The sequence below is a fragment of the Neoarius graeffei genome, chromosome 2, assembly GCF_027579695.1.
Source record: "Neoarius graeffei isolate fNeoGra1 chromosome 2, fNeoGra1.pri, whole genome shotgun sequence".
Classification (NCBI taxonomy): domain Eukaryota; kingdom Metazoa; phylum Chordata; class Actinopteri; order Siluriformes; family Ariidae; genus Neoarius; species Neoarius graeffei.
Window position 1 is genome coordinate 60,807,020 of NC_083570.1, and position 22,571 is coordinate 60,829,590.

Sequence of the window (22,571 nt, forward strand, 5' to 3'; positions counted from 1 at the left end):
TGAAATTATTCCTAAAAAAAGCAACATTTTTCCTATTCTTTATAAACTTAAATATTCCTTTTGTGAAATTCTTTTAAAAAGTTTCATTTTCTTAATAGCCAATGTTAATTATTTACCCACATTTGTAAAGTTTGGAGTAAAATATGTATGTTATTTACCAGCTGGGAGGTCCGTATCGTGAAATACTGTGACCGAGGCCCTCTGGGCCGAGGTTGGTATTTTAAGGCCGAGCTGGTAAATAATATATTAAGCTTAAGCTGGTAAGTAATATATCTTTTTCTTTACCAAATTCTAACAAAAAACGAGAGCGCCCGAAAGGGAAAACCGAGCCGAGCCGCCATTTTGAATCCTCATTCACGGCTGTAATGCAAATGGCTTCCTCCTCGGTATACAAGTGCACTTCCATGGCAGGAAAAAAACTACATTTTGCCGCCTATGTAGTCCCCTATTTATACAAATAGGAGTCATTCAGGATTCAGCCATGTTTTTCCTCGGCATTAGCAAGTTAGAGGTTTTTAGCTTTCTCCTGAAATGTTTCATTTTATTTCTTCTTCCTCAGGGTAGTAAAACTCGCTTTCGCTGTGAACACTGTCGTTATCGCTATCCATGCTGTAAAATTAATGCTATTCTCCTGAGAAATGTTGGCAAAAATGTATAAGATTTTTGATAATCTTATAAAAAAGAGAGAAATGTTGACGACAAATTCTACTATGTTTGTTGTGAACGAGTGAGTCGCCAGAGGTCCGTAACTGGGGTCCGTATCGTAGGATACGGACCCGTTCGCCAGCCAATCAGAGCACAGGATTTGATGGAAACTGCACCGCGAAAAAAATAAAATGGCCTATTAACTAAAATATTCCTTTTATTAAAAATGAAAAATGTGAATAACAAAGGCTGTTTCTTAATAAATGTTTATGAATGTTTGTTACCTTCATATGCTTCTCTTTTCTTTAGCTTTCAGTAATCTGTAAAAAGAGACCTTCGATTTCTTGTTGAATCTATTTGTACACTCAATCACATAACTGCTCTTTCCCATTTGTGTGTCTTCAAGGCATTAAAGCGGTGTTACTTCTGCCTAGGGTGAAGTCACGTGCATTCCTGCTATTGTACGTCATTGCACCCTCTGCTGTCTAAACAACGCAGTTACAGCTAGGAAAAACTAAGATATCACGCAACCTGAATAATCATGATTTTTTTTTTTTTGATCCAAATTGTAAATTTTATATTGCAATTTATCAAATGATAGATCATTACATGCCTAGTGCCTGCTGAAATGTCTGTTTTGTGTACCAGGCTTCTGGACTTTCTAGATTAGTAAATACTTTTGAATGTAAGGTCAGAGTTTTCATTTTAAGATGCAGATCATGACCACAATCCTGATTTTATTTATTTTTTTTATTTTTTTTCCATTGGGCCTTTCCTTAGCTGGATATGCCAGATATCTTTGACAGTGCAGATGGGAAGCACCTTGCTACAGTGGATCTCCCTACTTACTGCATAACAGGACAGAGTGATATAGAGCTTGTGGAATCTCTCTCTTCCTTCTGCCTTCTCCACATTTCACAAGACCTCAGCACAGCTGTGGCTGCCACCAGACAAAACCAAGCACTGGCAGTTGATCTCAATGATTATTTCAGGCATGTTTAGTAGTCCGTTACATACTGTTTGCTTGCCTTCCATGTCATTTCCCAAATGCAATTTATTTTATTTTTATTTTTTTTAATACTGGCATATAGAGGGAAAACTGCTCTTGCTAGATATTTTTGATAATGACAGTGTAAATGTCCTGACTTTGCATTCAATTCCTTCATTATTATTGTTTTTTTTTTTTTTTCTTTTTACAGTATTCACATAAATGACTTGCACTGTCAGCAGGATCCCAGACCTCTTCCTCTCATACCCACAAAACCTTGTGATCAGGACAGCATTGCCAACTCAACTTACAATCAGTCTGTCCTGGGTACCCACTTTCAACCTGATCAGTAAGACAGTATATACCGTTACCTTGTGTTTTCTTTCTTTTAAAGGAACAGTCCACCGTACTTCCATAATGAAATGTTCTTTTCTGAATTGAGACGAGCTTATCCGTACCTCTCCGAGCTTTTTGCGACCTCCCAGTCAGTCAGACGCGCTGTTACTCCTGTTTTCTCCTGAGTGAAGGTATCAATGCGCTGTCGAAGCGCACAGAAGGTGTTAGTACGCCTGTCATTATAGTGCGGACTTTCCATAGCATAGAAAATCGCCACGTTTCAATTTTTTTAACTGAACTTTGTTTCATGTCACTGGTCATATAAACCTATGTAAACAGGAAAAACGTGGAAGAGTTTGGTCGCATCTAACTACAGCCCCAAAAAATACCATTGGCCATGCTGAGCCTAGCTACATTGCTAACAGGAGTAAACAGGAGTAACAGCGCGTCTGACTGACTGGGAGGTCGCGCAAAGCTCGGAGAGGTACAGATAAGCTCGTCTCAATTCAGAAAAGAACATATTTCATTATGGAAGTACGGTGGACTGTTCCTTTAAACAACTCCCATATTCAGTGTGTGCCATCAGATCTGGTATTAAAGGTGTCATTGCATCGTTTTTTCATTAATTGTGCGGTGGTCTCTAGTATGAATGAATGCCGTGAGCCGGTTTTGGTGAAAAAAAAAAAAAATGCTGTGGTGCTCCTGTTTCAGGCTGTTCTAGTTTGGTGGAGGAGTGGGTGGGGAGAGAACGACAGGATTTCAGCTCTTACTCATGAATATTCATGACATATATCGCTTCTGATTGGCTAACAGCACTGAGACGCTCCCTCCAGTGGGTTATGGGTGAGGCCATGACTACTAATTTTCAAAGTGACGTAAGTTCGTAGGGCTTTTTCTGATTCGCTCGTTTTTCCGTCTATTTTCTTTCATAGGCTAATACAGGGAATGGGGGTAGAAGACCATTTTCACGTGCAGCATGCATATGCAACTCGGAGTGACCTATGGCAGTGGTTCTCAAACTTTTTTTTCACCAAGTACCACCTCAGAAAATACTTGGCTCTCCAAGTACCACCATAATGACCAACATTTTAAAATACAGTAGCGTAGTAGGTCTAAGTATTCATTAAAAACAAGGCGGAGGTTTTATTTAACAAGTATATTGTTGGCCACTGTAACATTACACACAGTACTTTGAACAGTAACACTGTGTTTAAATATAGGAAAATAAAACACTGTACTTTTAAATAATGAATCAAATAAAATTAATTGCACATAAAAGTGAAATAAACGTACTAAAATATTAAGAGTTCTTAAAGATTAAATGAAAATGTACTTAAAAGTTAAATAACTGTACTGTACTTAAATGTTAAGTAAAAAAAAGTACTGTCCCCGCATACAACACACTGCGGCCTGGGCAGCTCCTCTGTCCCGCTCCAAATGAATCCCAGTTTTATGTATTTTTCGTTATACTTCCTCCTTACTGGTTTCTGCCATTTGCTAGCAGTTCTGGGGCTGTTTTTGCCACTGTCGTTAGCATCTGCGCTCGGCTCACACACGTCCTCTTCAGTTCTCCCTCTCTCCTGATCCACGCTCCCATTCGCGAATTTAAGCCACGACAGTAATTTTGTCGTATTCGTCATAATTAGCAAAGCCACCTCCACCTTTTCCCATCACAGCCGAGTCTACCAATGGCGGCTAACCGTCTGTCAGCGGAACCGGCGGGAATGCGTATGTACGCTACGTATGGCTACCCAGAAGCACTTGCAAACTTTTTAAAATTATTTACTTAATTTGTATCTCCTTTCATTTTCTTGTCATCGGTTGATAAGATATTTTCATCCATTCGGATATTATGGATAGTTTTTCACGGTTTATTTTATTTTTTGCATTTTATTTATATTTAAGTGATTCTTTGGCGTATCACTAGAATGGAGCCCGCGTACCACTAGTGGTACACGTACCACATTTTGAGAATCACTGTACTATGGTATTTCAAAAAGAGCAAGTATTAAATGGTTTGTCGTGGAATGACACCTTTAAGTGCCGCTTCAGTATCATAATTGTGTTGTTACTGGTTAAAACCAGATGCATATCTATACGGGAAGATCATTCAGTGCTAGGCATCCGGTGTTACTTTTCTTTCTGGTGCTCTTTCAACTAAAAACATTTTTATTTTACCCCTACTCAGAAGGAGAGAGGCATACTGGTTTATTTACCTCTATCCGTATCTCTCTGTATTTCCATCCATCCGAAACACCCTTTTCCTCAGCAACCACAAATCATAGCCACTTGGTACCAAACTTCAGCTCGGGGTTCTGTACCATGTATACCGTTTTCAGGTCTGTCGCACATCGACTTCCTGTTTATCAACTGAACGCATTTACGAAACGTATAGGGTGGATTTTGACGCCATTTCAAGAAGCAAAATGCTATTTCAAAATGACACTTTACCAGGATGCTATTTGAAATCCCTGGGGAGAACACTGCTCTTTACTTGTTTCAGGGTTAATGATTTGTTGATGTCAACATTCATAATAAGTGTCCTATTCCTTTGATCACTTTCTGATATAAGCGAGGGCGGGGGGATACGTAAGTGAGCAGTAGCTCACAGTTGATCTTGTTCTACATATGTAGAACAAGCTCAAGATCAACCATGAGGTTAGGTTAATATGAGACGGCCTTGGGCTGAGGTATCTAACTCCCAACTGCTCCCCGGGTGCTGTTAGCATGGCTGCCCACTGCTCTGGGTGTGTGTGTGTGCTCATTGCTCACGTGTGTGTGTGTGTGTGTGTGTGTGTGTGTGTGTGTTCACTGCTTCAGATGGGTTAAATGCAGAGAAGAATTTCACAAGCGTGTGATGAATAAAGTTCTTAGAAATGTATCATTTTCTTTTCCTTCTTAAGCTACGGTCACACTGCAGCTCACAATGCTTTGCGATGGGTTATCAATGAAAATGAGGCGTTTTGGTGACGATGCCTGGCGATATACAGGTGAGCTAAAAGTCGTGGTCACTCAGCAGGCGAACGCTTGACTGTCACGCCCTTGCGCACTCGAGCGGCCACACTCACTCACAGGAATCCGTTGTTATGGGAAACACCATTTGAGCACAATCAGCGCACACACATAAGGACACTGTTTTCCCAGAGACTTTGCAAAGTATTATTCTCACTGTCATGTTTGTTTCTAGCCATGTTTATGACTCTGGTTAAATACTCTGCTTTCTGTTTTGGTTTCGTTTGTATTCTGTTCCTCTGACCTTGCCTCATGTTTTGTTTTTGTAAACATCATGCCTGCTAATACACACACTCTCTTCCTGTACTTGCATCTGTCTACCACCGCATATCTGACCGAATACTTCACAAAGCCTCAGTAAAAACGGTGTCCTCGTATGTGCATGCTGATTACGCTCAAATCAGCATCGGCTGTCTCCCATAATGACTGGGTCCCAAGAGTGCATACAATGTGCTCCGAAGGATCCCTGAATTGAAATGCACTTTTCCAGTCTTGGCGAAAGTTAGGCTATGCCGAGCCGTTGTGTTGAGACTCCCATGAAGATTCAACACCAGTACATCTCAAGAGACTCGACGAAGGTTCCCTGAGCTTCTGGAAGTATTCCCAAACCCATCTGCAAGCATTTGCCAACAAATTTCAATGTGTGCATTGAATGTTTTTGATCACTCACGAGGCAGAGCCACGACAAAAAAACCAGCTCCCAAAGCTCCGAGAACATTCGCTGTACATCACATGATCGGTGGCACTGCTACCAATTTTTCATCGCCAAGTATTCGCAAACCCATTGCGAGCTGTCCTATGACCAGGGCCTTATTTTCATACCCCTTTTCCTGTTTTGTAAAACCATAAAGTGATTGAGTGTTACTATGGAAAAGATGCTTCGTAAACAAGGAGTACAGTTTACTGACTGATAAATAAATGTTCCTTGATGTGTTCAGCTTGGTAGACCTTAGTCCATAACCATTCGGTTACTATGTAATTATAAGTATGCCTTACATCTTCACCCTTTTTTGTACAGCTCATGGGAGGCAAGGCTGGCATTTCTTTATAAGCAAGCTAAAGCTCCAGTTCCTCCAGCTCTACGGCTGCCGTGGTACAAAGACCTCCCTCGCTCTGAGTGCCGTCAAGCAGCGGCCACCACCAAACTCACTCAGCCCACTCTATCACCAGGGGGCGCCGTAGTGTCCGTCACTGTGCCTGAACGGACCACACCAACCCTGTTGATCGTCTCTGAATTTTCAGCAGTGCTTAGTTTTACCTCACCTGGGAACAGCAGCACAACCCTGGCCTACTGGGACCTGGAGACTCAGAGTGTTACTTATCATTACGTTGATGTGCCATCCTTGCCTGTTTCCTGGTCAGAAGAGGAACATCTCTCTCTGATTCTGAAAGGTGAAGCATGAACGTCACCATTTTGCACATGCATGCCAGATGAATGCACTCTTGTCATGAGGCACTGCCCTGACTGCTGCTGCCTGGGATTCATTTTAATCCACTTTGTTTGCACTTTTCCTGCACTTCCGAAGCAAAACGAAATATTTAAGATTATGAAAAGTGTAGTTTGTGACGTGTCTGTGTATTTGTTCCAGCATCAGGCATGTCTCTGGTGCTGTTCACGGTTTCTCAAGAGGAGCTACTGAACAGATTGATGGTGTTTGGAAGTGCTGGGATGGTGGACTCACTGTGCCATCTTAATGCTTGGGGACGCTGTTCAATGCCCATCCATTCCTTGCAGGTGCACATGATCACATCGTTTACTGTATCACCATAGAAACAATGATGAATGCATAAACTTGTCTTTCAAATGTTATCCTAGTCTGTAATCTTAATGGTGTATATTAAAAGTTTGTGTTTTGATAACGAACACAAGTCCATGACATGGATACAGATTACTTGAATGTTAGTTGTAAAAAAAAAATAATAATAATAATTTGTTGCAAATGCAGTTACATAGTAAATGGTTGACTACTGCAATGGCCTTTTCACAGGCCTGCCAAAAAAGACCATCAAACGACTTCAGGTGATTCAAAATGCAGCGGCTAGGGTTCTCACACGAACAAAAAGAACAGAGCACATTACTCCAATTCTAAGGTCCCTTCACTGACTTCCAGTAAGCTACAGAATTGACTTTAAAGCATTGCTGCTGGTGTACAAATCTTTAAATGGTACAGGGCCCAATTACCTCTCTCATATGTTGCAGCGGCCTAACCCGATCAGATCTACCAGATCGCAGCAGCAAAATTTACTGGTAAAACCTGTTGTTAAAACAAAGTGTGGTGAAGCAGCTTTTAGCTACTATGCAGTACAGCTATGGAACCAACTGCCAGAGGACATCAAAAATGCTCCTGCTGTTGGCGGCTTCAAATCTAGACTAAAGACCAAGCTGTTCTCAGATGCTTTCTGCTAACTGATATCTTTACGTTTTAAACTTTACTTAACTTTTATTCCATTTTATTCTGCTGTTTTTTTTACTGAACTTTTACTTCATTTTATTATTTTATTTCTACTATTGTTTAATTCTTATTTTTTTCCTCTCTTCTTCCCCCTTTATTTTATGTAATTTTATTTTCTATTGTTTACTTTTTTGCCTTTACCTCTGTAAAGCACATTGAACTGCCACTGTGTATGAAATGCGCTATATAAATAAACTTGCCTTGCCTTGCATAATAGTTATAGAATAAACACAACTTCCTTTGGCCTTTTTTTTTTTTTTAAATAGGCAGGACTTAAGAACCGGCAGCTGGACATGGTAGATTTCTTCCTGAAGAGTAAGGAGAACATTCTCTGCCCAACCACAAGCTACAGTCTTCCTGAACAGTCACCCACCTCAGCACAGATGCAGCTGAAAAGTAAGCCTTTGCCAACTTGCACCTTCTTTCCAAATGTGAGCTCATGTTTATGAGCTTCGACAGTATCTAGACAGCGGTTCAGCATTTTCATATTTGAAGGTTAAAAGTTAACAATTACCAAAAAAGTATAAAATGTTCTCCTTTCCAATGTCTCCATATGCAGCATGTGTGTAACGCTACGTTCACACTGCAAGGCTTAATGCTCAATTCCGATTTTTTTGTGAGGTCGTTCACATTAACAAATATATGCGACTTGTATGTGATCCTCAGTATGAACGAAAAGCGACCTAAAAGTGTTCCGCATGCACATTGCAGGATACGATGACGTCACACGCAGTGAGCATGGCCAGTGTTTACAGAAGTAAAACCGCCCGGTTGCAGTATGACCCATCCAATCTAGCTTGAATAGCTGCATCCCCCCAAATGGAAATCAGCTCCCTAACCTCTGCGTCCTTCCATTGAGAAGATTCAGAACCTTCACAGCCCGAAGCGTCCCTTGCATTGATGTCATGCGCAGGGGCGCAGATACGTTTTTTGAACTGGGGGGGGACAAAGCTGCCAGCAAACCAACCCCGATATGCCTGTCAAACTTGTTGTGGGTTACTATAGCAACCAAGCTCGAGCTCGCAACCTGTGCAGTCTGCGCAGCTCAACCAACCGAATATCAGTCTTTGTTTTGTTTTATGTGAGTTGTTGCAACTATGTATACACTGCCATGCACCTCAATAAACCGAATGGTAATTAGTCTTTTGATTTTTCCGTGAGATTTGCCTTATGCAAAGAAAGACAGCATAGACGTTTTTTCCTCCCTATAAGTGGGGGGGACCGAACGCGGTGAATTTAAATCTGGGTGGGACGAGTCCCACCCTCTATCTGCGCCCGTGGTCATGCGCCATGTTGTTGTAACTTTTTTTGAGAGACCCGCTGCCTACTTCAGCGCAGAATAGTGACGTTTGTGGCTTGTTAATGACGTGCAAGTCGGATGAATGCAACCTGGCGGTTCAGACTGAAGTCGCATATGAAAAGATCGGATAGGAATCGGAATTAGGACCACATATCCAAACGGCCTGGGTCGGATTTGAAAAAATCGGATCTGTGTCGTTCATATTGTCAATAAAAGATCGGATACAGGTCACATATGGGCGAAAAGATCGGATTTGAGTCACTTCAGCCTGCAGTGTGAACGTAGCCTAAGTTACTTAGTGAAAGAGCTGTGAAATTTGGACAAATGTTTCCACAATGTTCCTGTATTGCTCAGTTACAGAATTTCATAACACTGTCACAGTTTTGAAAGAATATCCTTCTAAATGATGTAGATTGAATAAGTATCAATTTTAGCATGTTTAAAATGCAAACATATTGGTGTACATAATATACACTGCTTGGCCAAATAAAAGTAGCACAGGAAAATATTTAGTTTGACCGCTTTTAGCGTTCATTACAGCACTTTAGCTTTGATTACGTGGCATTGTTTGAGGAACCTTAGGCAGTGCCGCAACACTTATTTCTGTCTAGAGTTGTATTCATTTTTTGCCGAGATATTGTATTCATGACCGGGGAGTCGAATCACTCTGTAAACTCTTCTCCAGCACATCCCAAAGCCTTTCAGTGGTGTTAAGGTCAGGACTCTGTGGCGATCAATTCATGTGTGAAAATGGTTCCTCATGCTCAATGAATTCTGGCTTGTCATCCTGGAATATGCCCATGCCAACAAATTGCTGTGATAACCTGGTCATTCAGTACATTCAGGTGGTCAACTTGCTTATTGCCCCATAACGTTGCTGAGCCTCGACCTGACCAATTGAAGCAACCCCAGATCATAACACTGCCTCCAGAGGCTCGTACAGTGGCCACTACACATGATGGGTGCATCTCCTCTTTCTTTCTTACCCTGACACGCCCATCATTCTTGAATGGAGCAAATCTGGACTCCTCAGACCATATAACCTTTTTCCGTCACTACAGAGTCCAATCTTTATGCTGCCTAGCAAATTGAAGCCTGTTCTTCCAAGTACCCTCACTAACAAGTGGTTTACTTTATGGCCCCATAGCTGTTAAGAACCGGTTCTATGAGTTATTTTAACATTTCATGCTCTTACTTTCACTGTTAAACATAGCTGTGAGTTTTACTGTTAATTTTTTATGATTCAACTTCAAGCATGTAAGTGATCTCAACCACAGTCAGTCAAGGTTTTTGTTTGTTTTTTCCTGACCACATTTCTTCTGCAACGTTAACAGTTCACCACTGTCCTTCCAGGTTTTAGTAATGTGTTGTACAGTTCTTAACAGTTCCAGTCATTTCAGTAATCTCCTTAGTTGTTTGATTGATGCAGGCCAATAATCTGATCCTTCGGAAACACCGTAACATCTTTTCCACAACCATGGGATACATCTTTTGACATGTTTAAGAAATGAGAAGCTACTCACTGCATCACTTGAGGTTGAAACATATTAATCACTGCTGTAATTAGCCCATCAAAAGGCTCTTAAGTATTAGCTTATTTAAATCCAAATTGTGACTTGTGTGGTTTTTTTTTTTTTTTTTGGGGGGGGGAGATGATGTACATGCACATGGTAATGTCTCTGTTATTCAGCAGGCAAGTAAAAGCTCCAGTGTGTGCTGCCCAGTTCTATGTTTTAGCTGCACACACTTGGTGAGGCTAAAAAGTGGTAGATAATATAATAAAGTATGACGAGCTAATTAATTGCATCAATCCAGATTGAGAAAAATGAATGGGTATATGAATTCCTGGGGAGAGGGCAAGTTTATGTAGATAATATTTACCTTCTGAAAGAGTTTCTAATGTAGCAAACTGTGTGAAAAGGTCCGTAAGTCATTGGCCAATGTTTTGGCTATGAGCTGTGGCTTTTCCTCTTCAAATATTAGCATGTAAAAGATGTTGCGTCTTCTCTCCCCACCCCCTACCAGGCTCCAGATCAGATAATGAAAATTATGTTGAATCCGTAATGACTTCCTATTCATTACAACTCCATCAGTCAAAAGTTTGGACATACTAGATTGAATGTTAATTTATTTAATATATATCATTATAAAATATTCATCCTGTATTTTATAGTGTGTGTGTGTGTGTACGGGCTGTTTCACAATCATGGGGGTTTTGTTTGTTTTTTTTTTTTTCTTTTTTTAAAAATAACACCCAACTAGGTCCAAGAGATATACTAGTGCATCTCAAAAAATTAGAATATTGTGAAAAAGTTCAATATTTTCCATCAGTTATTTAAGAAAGTGAAAGTTTTATATTATAGACTCATTACACATAAACTAAAATGTTTCAAGCATTTTTCTATTTTAATTTTAATCAGTATGGCATACAGTATAAAAAAAAATCTCAAAATATTAGAATATTTCATTTCAAGTTTGAGTAAAACAGTATGAACACAGTGCATCTCTCGGTCTAGTTCAGTACACACAACCACAATCATGGGGAAGACTGCTGACTTGACTGTTGTCCAGAAGATGATCACTGATGCCCTCCACAAGGAGGGTAAGCCACAAAAGGTCATTGCTGAAAAGGGTGGCTGGAAAAGGTGCACAAGCAACAGGGATGGCTGCAGTCTTGAGAGGATTGTCAAAAGTTGATTCAGGAACTTGGGAGAGCTTCACAAGGAGTGGACTGAGGCTGGTGTCAGTGTATCAAGACCCATCACGAACAGACATCAAGAAAGGGGATACAACTTCCTAATATCAAGCTACTCCTGAGCCAGAGACAATGTCAGAAGTGTCTTATCTGGGCTAAGGAGAGAAAGAAATGGACTGTTGCTCAGTGGTCCAAAGTCCTCTTTTCAGATGAAAGTACATTTTGCATTTAATTTGGAAATCACGGTTCTAGAGTCTGGAGGAAGAGTGGAGAGGCACAGAATCCAAGGTGTTTGAAGCCCAGTGTGAAGTTTCCACAGTCTGTGATGATTTGGGGTGCCATGTCATCTGCTGGTGTTGGTCCACTGTATTTTATCAAGTCCAAAGTCAACACAGCCATCTCCCAGGAGATTTTAGAGCACTTCATGCTTCCATCTGCTGACGAGCTTTTTGGAGATGCTGATTTCCTTTTCCAGCAGGACTTGGCACCTACCCACAGTGCCAAAACTACTACCAAATGGTTTGCTGACCATGATGTTACTGTGTTTGATTGGCCAGCCAACTTGCCTGACCTGAACCCCATAGAGAATCTATGGGGTATTGTCAAGAGGAAAATGAGAAACACCCGACCCAAAAATACAGATACGCTGAAGGCCACTATTAAAGCAACCTGGGCTTCAATAACACCTCCGCAGTGCCACAGACTGATCACCTCCATGCCACACCGCATTGATACAGTAATTCATGGTAAAGGAGCCCCAACCAAGTATTGAGTGTATAAATGAATATACTTTTCAGAAGTTGGACATTTCTGTATTGTAAATCCTTTTTTTGATTGATCTTGGGGAATATTCTAATAATTTGAGATACTGGATTTCTCATTTTCATGAGCTATAAGCCATAATCATCAAAATTAAAACAAAAAAGGATTTAAATGTTTCACTTTACATGTAATAAATATAGAATATATGAAAGTTTACCTTTTTGAATTAAATTATGAAAAAAAGGAACTTTTTCATGGTATTCTAATTTTTTGAGATGCACTAGTACATGTGCTGGAGTTTCTTAAACCTTTATTTTGCAGGGACACACCGGCCCTACCTACAGCACTAATGTCTCTTATAAGTTCTTATAAATATGTCCATAAGAGTCAAATGTGGGCTCAGTTTTGATCTTGTGACCATTTCATGTAATTCTACTTTAATTATTACACTTGGATTTTACTGGTTAAATTTAGAATCGCCTTTTTTTTAGCAATAACTAGGTTTTACTTTGGGGTGTCTAATTTCCTTCACAATAGAACGATACTGTAAATATTTATCTTTTATAAACTAAGTGCCTCTGACAGTATCCTTTGTCCCTCAGAAATGTCCTCTCTGGAAAACACTCACCCATATGATGAGGTTGTAAGTGATTTTCTTTTTAAAAAAAAAAAATTCTTTTGAAGCAGAATACTCTGTTGCAGAATTAAAAAAAAAAAAAAGGACTTGAAACAGATGCAAGACACATCTGCAGCAGAGCTTCACATGTGGTTGTCCATCAAAGTGTCCTGGACAGAAAACCACAAGGATCGTCACCACTTCAGTCGTTATTACAGTTACCACCATGTACTAACATCGCTGCACAGTACTTGAAAATTTGTACTTAAAATCACACATTTCAACAGTTTTTCACTTTGTATACCTTCCTCTTGTGGAATATAAGAATGTGGGTCAGCTTTAAAAAGAAACCATATGCTGTCTTCTCACCACAAGTAACACGCACAGTATCTGACCTGTAGCCCTGAAATCCTGCGCAGTTAATTTCCATCTCACAAGGTCATTTTTGGCTGCAGAGAAACACAAAAATCTGAGGTTTGAATTTTGGACTCTTGTGGACCTGAAAAGTATACCCTGATTGTGAAACAGCCCACGTGTGTGTTGAAGACTTTTAATATAAGACTTAATACACTGACTTAAATAATAACATGGGAACTGTAACATGTAAACGTAGATTTGTTTGCTGTTTGTAAATTAAAATTCTACATAAACTTAGTCTAAAATTATTATGCATTATTCATTCATTTGAGCTGCATCAGCCTTTTTTTTTTTTTTTTTTTTAAATCCTGGTCAGGCTCCTGGATATGGATTATAAACAGTATTTGAACAGTGAAATTTGTTCTGACAGCCCTAAATGTCTACTACAGAGTGTGAGTAATGAGCAGCTTTAATTGGAAAGGGCATGGTAATTACTCACATGATTAAGCATACAAACCTAATCATAATATGCCACAGATGATTTGATTAGACGAGCTGTATATTGAGGTGTGGTGGGGTGTGTTTGTTAAATGAGGGAGGAATGGAGAAAGCTGTGTACTCGGATGACACTCTGTGTAGAGACGGTTTTCAGAAGTGATGCAGTTTAATGCTGAACGAGATTAACTTTGTGTGTTTTATGCAGTATTTTTTTTTCCTTTTGTGTTTAGGAGTCAGCATAAATATAATTATTTCTTACCTTGTACAATACTTACTTGATTAATGAATATATTATATTGGTTATAAAAAGAAAAAACTTGGACTTTTTCACGTATAGATAGATTACGTATCGCAGTTCAGGAACTCGGGTTTCATTCTGCCTTCAATGGTTAATCTTAAATGAAGTGATACAAAATATTTCATTATTTAACTGTATTGTATAATTGTATTTGGTATTTAATTCGATTGTAGGTTGGCCTGCTAAGCTATTACTTCTAACCATAGTTGCTTGAGTCTGTACATTTATTTAATTATGTCTGTAAAAGATGTTCAGGATCTGTGTCCAGCACTGGATCTGCTTCAATCTGCTATCAGAGATACAAACATCGAGGCTCAGAGTCGACAGTTCTGTGAACAGCTGCTCAGCATGACCCTAAACTTCCTCAATACGCAAATTAGAGTCATCCTAACCAGCACCCCAGGTAGCATATACACACAGTCCATTCACCTTGATGTTACTCGCCCATTCAATATGGATGACGTGTAAAAGACAGAATATGTGCGATATTGAAATGTAATAAAGATGCAGAAAAGTGTCCAGTCATGTCTAGTGCTATTTTTGTACAGTGACCAAATACTTCATTCTCCTGTTGCAGAGCTGGATGCTAACTTGCATGCATGTGTGAAGATCTTGAATGGTTATATCTCTGAACTGCGTACTTATTTGAGGAGGTACCCATGGCTGGAAGGGGGTGAGGGTCAGACTCCTGCCTCAGACACTGCCCCTGCCCCTGATAAGGCTATTGAGGATGAATGGGAAACATGCTCTGTTGAGGTAGGGGCCTCTATAAGTAAAACGTATCTGTTGCTAGGAATGCTGTAGTCGCAAGCATTTCAGAAGTGTGATTTATTGTTGCTATGAATTATAGTCATAAGTATGTTTCCTCAAAATCCTGAAAATCAATTATTTGATTTATTTAATGAAATTGAAGATATGGTGGATATAAAAAGTGTACACACCCTGTTAAAATGAGAGATTTTTCTGATGTAAAAAAGGGACCACAATAAATAATTTCAAAACTCTTCCCATCTTTAATGTGACCTATAACCTGTACAATTCAATTGGAAAAACAAATCTGTTGGGGGGGAAGCATTAAAAAAAAAAAACGTACAATAAGCTGGTTGCGTAAGTGTGCACACCCTTAAACTAATACTTTGTTGAAGCACCTTTTGATTTAATGACAGCATTCAGTCTTTTTGGGTCGGAGTCTATCAGCCTGCCACATCTAGACTTAGCAATATTTGCCCACTCTTCCTTGTAAAAGTGCTCCGAATCTGTCACATTGCGAGGGCATCTCTTGTACACAGCCCTCTTCAGGTCACCCCACAGGTTTTCAATTGGATTTAGGTCTGGGCTCTGGCTGGGCCATTCCAAAACTTTAATTTTCTTCTGGTGAAGCCATTCTTTTGTTGATTTTCAATGTATGCTTGGGGTCAGTAAAAGCCAGGGTTTGCAGAGAGCTTACAAAGCATCAAAGGGATCTCACTGTTGAAAGGTATCAGTCAGGAGAAGGGTACAAAAACATTTCCATGGCATTAGATATACCATGGAGCGCAGTGAAGACAGTCAAGAGGTGGAGAAAATATGGGACAACAGTGACATTTACTGAGAACTGGACGTCCCTCCAAAATTGATGTAAACTGGTCAGGGAGGCTGCTGAGAGGCCTACAGCAACACTGAAGGAGCTGCAGGGATTTCTGGCAGTTACTGATTGTGTACTACATGTGACAGCAATCTCCCGTATTCTCCATGTCTGGACTATGAGGTAGGGTCAAAGAGAAATATCCAGGCCTGGCTAAATTTTGAAAAAAAAAAAAAATGAACTCTCCCAAAAGCATGGGGGAAAATGTGTTCTGGTCTGATGAAACCAAAGTTGAACTTTTTGGCCACAATTCCAAAAGGTATGTTTGGCGTAAAAACACGACTGCGCATCACCAAAAGAACCCCATACCCACAGTGAAGCATGGTGGTGGCAGCATCATGTTTTGGGGTTGTTTTTCTTCAGCTGGAACAGGGGCTTTAGTCAAGGTGGAGGGAATTATGAACAGTTGTAAATACCAGTCGATTTTGGCCCCAAACCTTTAGGTGTCTGCTAGAAAGCTGAAGCTGAAGAGGAATGTCATCTTTCGGCATGACAATGACCCCAAGCATGCATCGACATCAACAAAAGAATGGCTTCACCAGAAGAAAATTTAAAGTTTTAGAATGACCCAGCCAGAGCCCAGACCTAAATCCAATTGGAAACCTGTGGGGTGACCTGAAGAGGGCTGTGTACAAGAGATGCCCTCGCCATCTGACAGATTTGGAGCACTTTTACAAGGAAGAGTGGGCAAATACTGCCAAGTCTAGATGTGGCAGGCTGATAGACTCCGACCCAAAAACACTGAATGCTGTCATTAAATCAAAAGGTGCTTCAACAAAGTATTAGTTTAAGGGTGCGCACACTTATGCAACCAGCTTATTGGCTTTTTTATTTAAATTTTTTTTTTTTTTAAAGTTTGTCCCTGTAACAGTTCTAACGAAGGGGTGGAGCACAGAGGACGGCAGGACAGAGATCAGGTTTGTAAATGCGGCTTTTATTGCCACACTTTTCAGTGAACAATTTCCTACTCAGACACACACCAACACACAACCGGCGTCTGGTTCGGGGAAGAGCTCCTCTGCTCTCCCTCTTTAAATAGGGCGCGGTCACTGGGAAGACACACACAAACACGGGTTAACTGACAACAGGTGTAGTGATTCTGCCACTTACCTTTCCTGACTCTGCCCTCCTGTCACAGACCAGCGCTTGGCCACACCCCCGCTGCCACATACCCCCACCGCCCGACTCAGGCCGGGCGGCTGTCTGGCCTGCAGCCGACTCCCCCCCCCCCCCCGGACGGGAGAGGAAGTCCGCCACGACCATCTGCGCCCCCGGCCTGTGGACCACCTTGAAATTAAAGGGTTGGAGTGCTAGATACCAACGGGTGATCCGCGCGTTGGCATCCTTCATGCGGTGGAGCCACTGGAGGGGCGCATGGTCCGAACAGAGGGTGAAAGGGCGCCCCAGCAGGTAGTAACGGAGGGTGAGGACCGCTCACTTGATTGCCAGACACTCTTTCTCTATGGTGCTGTAGCGCCCCTCACGCACTGACAGCTTCCTGCTGATGTATAGGACTGGGCGGTCCTCCCCCTTCACCTCCTGGGACAAAACTGCCCCCAGCCCTCTGTCTGACGCATCAGTCTGTAATATAAAGGGGAGAGAAAAGTCAGGGGAGTGTAAAAGTGGCCCCCCACGCAGTACGGCCTTTACCTCAGAAAAAGCCCACTGGCATTGCTCCGTCCACTGGACTGGATCTGGTGCCCCCTTTTTAGTGAGATCAGTCAGCAGTCTGGTGACGTCCGAATAATTAGGTATAAACCTCTGATAATAGCCAGCCAGCCCTAGGAACTGTCTCACCCCCTTTTTGGTCTTGGGCCTCGGGCAGCCTGCAATTGCTGCGGTCTTGTTAATTTGGGGCCGCACCTGCCCGTTGCCCAAGTGGAAGCCCAGATACCGTACTTCCACCTGCCCAATCGCACACTTCTTCGGGTTGGCTGTGAGACCCGCTCGCCTCCGCGACCTAAGGATGGCCCTCAGATGTTCAAGATGCCTCGCCCAGTAATTACTATAGATGTCATCAAGGTAGGTGGCCGCATAGGTGGCGTGGGGGCGGAGGACCCTGTCCATCAGCCGCTGAAACGTAGCGGGCGCACCAAACAGCCCGAACGGAAGTGTGACGAATTGGTGTAAACTGAACGGTGTGGAAAAGGCTGTTTTTTCGCGGGATAGTGGAGTCAAGGGGATCTGCCAGTATCCCTTCGTTAAATCCAGTGTCGAATAAAAGCGAGCAGTGCCTAGTCGATGGAGCAACTCAATACGAGGCATTGGGTACGCGTCAAATTTAGACACCGCGTTGACTTTTCTATAGTCCACACAGAACCGGACCGACCCATCGGCCTTGGGTACCAAGACCACCGGGCTGCTCCAGTCACTGTGGGACTCCTCAACAATGCCCATTTCGAGCATGGCCTCGAGTTCTTCCCGAACCACCTTTTTCTTGTGTTCGGGTAGCCTTTAAGGGCGGCTGCGCACTACCACGCCCGGGGGCGTCTCAATGTGGTGCTCTGTGAGGTTGGTGCGGCCGGGCAGGGGTGAGAACACGTCTGAAAACTCGGTCTGCAACTGGGCGACCTCCTCGAGTTGGGTCAGGGAGAGGTGGTCTCCACAGGGGACTGGAGAGGTATGCGATGTCAATGCGCCTTTTTGAACCTCCGGCCCCAGCTCCGCCTTCTCCGGAACCACCGACACCAACGCTACGGGGACCTCCTCGTTCCAGAGTTTGAGTAGATTGAGGTGGTAAATCTGTAGCACCCCACCCCTGTCCATCCGCCTCACCTCATAGTCGATGTCCCCAACTCGCCGTGTGACCTCGAAGGGTCCTTGCCACTTGGCGACTAATTTAGAGCTCGATGTGGGCAACAGTACGAGTACTTTACCTCCCAGTGCGAACTCTCTAAGGCGCGTACCCTTGTCGTACAGGCGGGTTTGCCGTTCTTGGGCCTGCTGCAAATTCTCCTGGGTTAGGTGCGTGAGTGTGTGTGGAGTTTTGCGCGCAGGTCAATAACGTATTGAATTTCGTTTTTACTTGGTGAAGGTCCCTCCTCCCAATTTTCTCGCAGCACATCTAAAATGCTGCGTGGCTTACGCCCATATAATAATTCAAACGGGGAGAACCCCGTGGAGGCTTGGGGGACCTCTCGCACTGCAAATAAGGGTTCGAGCCATTTATCCCAGTTACGTGCGTCCTCACTTACAAATTTTTTAATTATGTTCTTGAGGGTGCGATTAAACCGTTCCACTAAACCGTCTGTTTGTGGGTGATGTACGCTGGTGCGGATCAGCTTGATACCTAATAACCCATACAGTTTGTTCAGTGTTCATGACATAAACGAGGTGCCTTGATCAGTCAGAATCTCTTTCGGGATTCCAACTCGGGAGATGACGCGGAAGAGTGCCTCCGCAATACTGCGTGCTGAGATATTGCGAAGAGGCACGGCTTCCGGGTATCGCGTTGCATAGTCCACCAGAACTAATATAAAGCGGTACCCTCGTGTTGACCGATTTAATGGCCCGACGAGATCCATCCCAATTCTTTCGAATGGGATCTCGATTAACGGTAGAGGGCGCAAAGGCGCTTTTGGAATGGCCGCTGGATTTACTAACTGGCATTCACGGCACGCAGTACACCACCTACAGACATCGCCGTGAATCCCCGGCCATTATTCAGGCTAGTGTCTTATCCTGCCCTAAGTGTCCAGCCATGGGATTAAAGTGAGCCGCCTGGAATACCAGTTCCCGGCGGCTCTTCGGAATTAAAAGCTGCGTAACTCGCTCTTTAGTTTGAGTGTCCTGCGTCACTCGGTATAACCTATCCTTCATAATCGCAAAGTAGGGGAAGGACAGGGTGGCGTTCGGCTGGAACGTTTGACCATCGATTACTCTCACTTGGTCAAACACATGCCGCAGAGTCTCGTCTTGCGACTGCTCTAATGGGAAATCCGCGAGGGATTCCCCAACAGGGAGAGGAGGGGCCGGCGGCTCCTCACTCTAACGCAGAGATGACATAGACGGCTCTGTGACGGCTGCTCCCGCCAAAGCGACACCGGGACCTCCCCCTGTTAAATGGCAGGACCCACTCTTTACTAAGTGTCATTAAATCCCGAAATCCTGGCCAATCCGTCCCCAAAATTAGAGTGGGTAAGGCGAGGATTAACCGCCGCCTTCAATATAAATTTTTTTTCCCCTCTGAAAAAAATGTGGACCGACACCAAAGGGTAGCTGTGAACGTCCCCATGCACACACAACACCTTCATCCCCTGTGCTCCCCCCAATGCCTTGTTTTGCACCAGGCTTTGGTGAATTGAAGTCTGATTACAACCAGAATCCACCAACGCCTGATATGTATCCCCTTGAATATTCACCGGTATGCGATACGCTCCGGCCCAATCGAGGGCGGCTCCTGGTGCGTCGGGGATCCGAACCACCGTGCCCACCTCCATGACCGTGCACTGTTGTTGGAGGTGGCCCAACTCCCCGCAGCGCCAGCAAACCGGCCCTGGCTTCCTCTCCGCACGGGTGTTCTGGGGCTCACTCACCTGAGGGGGAGGGAGAGGCGGACACAGAAGGGAGAAACGGGAGGGCACCACGGGTGCGGCGGGCCGGCACAGGTGGCGCCGGCCCCCACCTCCGCGGTGGGGGAATGGGGTGAGGACGAGACACAGGAGGAGAGGGAGAGAGAGAGAGAAGAGGAGAGGCTGTCTGCCGTCCTGCTGCCAGGACAGCCGCCATATGGTCCTCTGCCAGCTCGACTGCCTGATCCAGCAACGCCGGGCGGTGGCACTGGACCCACTTCGCGGTTCCCGCTGGCAAGCGTGCAATGAATTGCTCCAGCACCACCTGGTCGATGATCCCCTCGGCGTCGTGGTTGTCGGCCCTCAACCACTGCCAGCAGGCGTCCCAGAGTTGCTGGCCGAACGCGAACGGCCGGCCGACTTCCTCCCAGCGCAAAGCGCGAAAGCGCTGACGCTGCTGTTCCAGGGTGCGCCCCACACGCTGGAGGATGGCCCGGCGAAGGTCCGCGTAGGCCAGCCAGCGGTCGGCGGGGAGCTGTAGCGCGGGCAGCTGTGCCTCTCCCGTTAGCAGGGGGAGGAGGCGGGCCGCGCGCTGCTCCATCGGCCACCCCGAGGTCTCTGCGACTTGCTCGAAGAGCGTGATGAATGCCTCAGGGTCGTCCTGCAGGCCCATCTTTGTTAGGGTGAGGGGGGACGGGCCCGCGGTGGGAGCGTTGGTGGACCCCGCCGACGCGAGGAGGTGCCGGAACGCTTGTCAATCTTCTTGTTGGGCCAACACCAGGGCCTCGAACCGCTGTTCTTGCTCCTTTTGGAGGGTGAGTAGCGCCTGGTGTTGGCTTTGCTGGGCCGTGGCGAGGGCGTGGACCAGTTCGGCGAACGGGGAGGACTCCATGGGGCTGTTAGGCTGCTGTGCTCCTCCAGACTCCCGGGTTTCGGCACCACTGTAACAGTTCTAACAAAGGGGTGGAGCACAGAGGACGGCAGGACAGAGATCAGGTTTGTAAATACGGCTTTTATTGCCACACTTTTCAGTGAACAATTTCCTACTCAGACACATACCAACACACAACCGGCGTCTGGTTCGGGGAAGAGCTCCTCTGGTCTCTGCTCTCCCTCTTTAAATAGGGCGCGGTCACTGGGAAGACACACACAAACACAGGTTAATTGACAACAGGTGTAGTGATTCTGCCACTTACCTTCCCTGACTCCGCCCTCCTGTCACAGACCGGCACTTGGCCACGCCCCCGCTGCCACAGTCCCCCAAACAGATTTGTTTTTCAATTGAATTGTACAGGTTATAGATCACATTAAAGGTGGGAAAAGTTTTGAAATTTATCATGGCCTCAGGTTTTTCTGATGTAAAAAAATCACTTTAATGGGGTGTGCACAATTTTTATATCCACTGTATGCTTATTTTTTTATGTTTAACATTTGTAATTATCTGAACTTGCATAGACTACTAGAGGCCATAGTTTGACATACCAGTCATGTTTTATAACAGAGGGGCAAGGGTCAGCCTGTCGGATGTCTTCTGAATTCTGACTGGCTGACGGTGACCACATTTTTCAAATTATCAGGTTATCCTAATGGTGTCTACAAAATGTGGGATTTCAGCAAGTGTATAAGTTTAGTGCAATATTTAATATATAGAGGATATTACGCGGTGGTGCAACAATATGAAATTTGTCTTGGAGTGGTGAATGTATATTTCACAAGTGAGTGAAGTGAACGAGTGAAGTATTTTTCAAGACAAAATGATATAAACTTCATATCTTCCAGGCAACATTTGATTTTTCTTTTTGTTATATAGACACATTCAAAGTACCCAAATTTATCAAAACAACTCATTGATTTGATTTCTTCATGAGGAAGGGTATTGAAGAATGTGTTCTGGATGTAGTTTGTATGAAGAATGAGTGGCATATTTCCCAGTAAAACACTCGTGTCCATGTAATATCTCGCTTGCTCGCATATGAAAACAAATTGGCTACAAAAATTTTGAAGGGGGGGGTGGAACTCCTGGTCCAAATAGTTTCAGGTTGTTGGAGGTATGGGACAGTATAAGGGCCACCAGAATAGAAATTTGTTGTGAGGGATATATTGCACCTTCCTGTCTAATTTGGTGTTTCAACAACTGACCGTTTCTTCTCTCCAGCAGAAAAAAGCAGCAGCAGCAAAACAATATGCTTCCAGCATAATCTGCTCAGAACACCAGTTAAAGTGTCATTCATAAATATCTGGTTTGATGTCTCGTGTGTGTGTGTGTGTTCTGTGCATATCTGTTAGGAGGTGGTCCAGTGTGCAGTTTTAAACAGGGAGCTGCCACGTGCACAGGCATATCTGCGCAGGCGCAACTGTCCTGAGCATAAACTGGAGGAACTGAGGAAAACGGGCCTGAGGCTGGCCTTCACTTGTCTCTCACAACGAGACCTGCACCAGGCCACAACACTGCTCACTAACATGGTACACAACCGCA

General features: G+C 43.7%; 1 protein-coding gene across 2 annotated transcripts in view; it reads left to right on the forward strand.

Moving 5' to 3' along the window:
• spg11 (SPG11 vesicle trafficking associated, spatacsin) overlaps positions 1 to 22,571 on the forward strand; it is a 92,404-nt gene that overhangs the window by 12,466 nt on the left and 57,367 nt on the right. For both annotated transcript variants that reach the window (XM_060914583.1, XM_060914584.1), the window contains exons 4-11: positions 1,439 to 1,637; positions 1,845 to 1,982; positions 6,000 to 6,373; positions 6,571 to 6,716; positions 7,701 to 7,830; positions 14,208 to 14,363; positions 14,538 to 14,716; positions 22,382 to 22,558. In XM_060914583.1, coding sequence (XP_060770566.1) covers positions 1,439 to 1,637; positions 1,845 to 1,982; positions 6,000 to 6,373; positions 6,571 to 6,716; positions 7,701 to 7,830; positions 14,208 to 14,363; positions 14,538 to 14,716; positions 22,382 to 22,558 — 1,499 coding nt within the window. The remainder of the gene's footprint in view (positions 1 to 1,438; positions 1,638 to 1,844; positions 1,983 to 5,999; positions 6,374 to 6,570; positions 6,717 to 7,700; positions 7,831 to 14,207; positions 14,364 to 14,537; positions 14,717 to 22,381; positions 22,559 to 22,571) is intronic.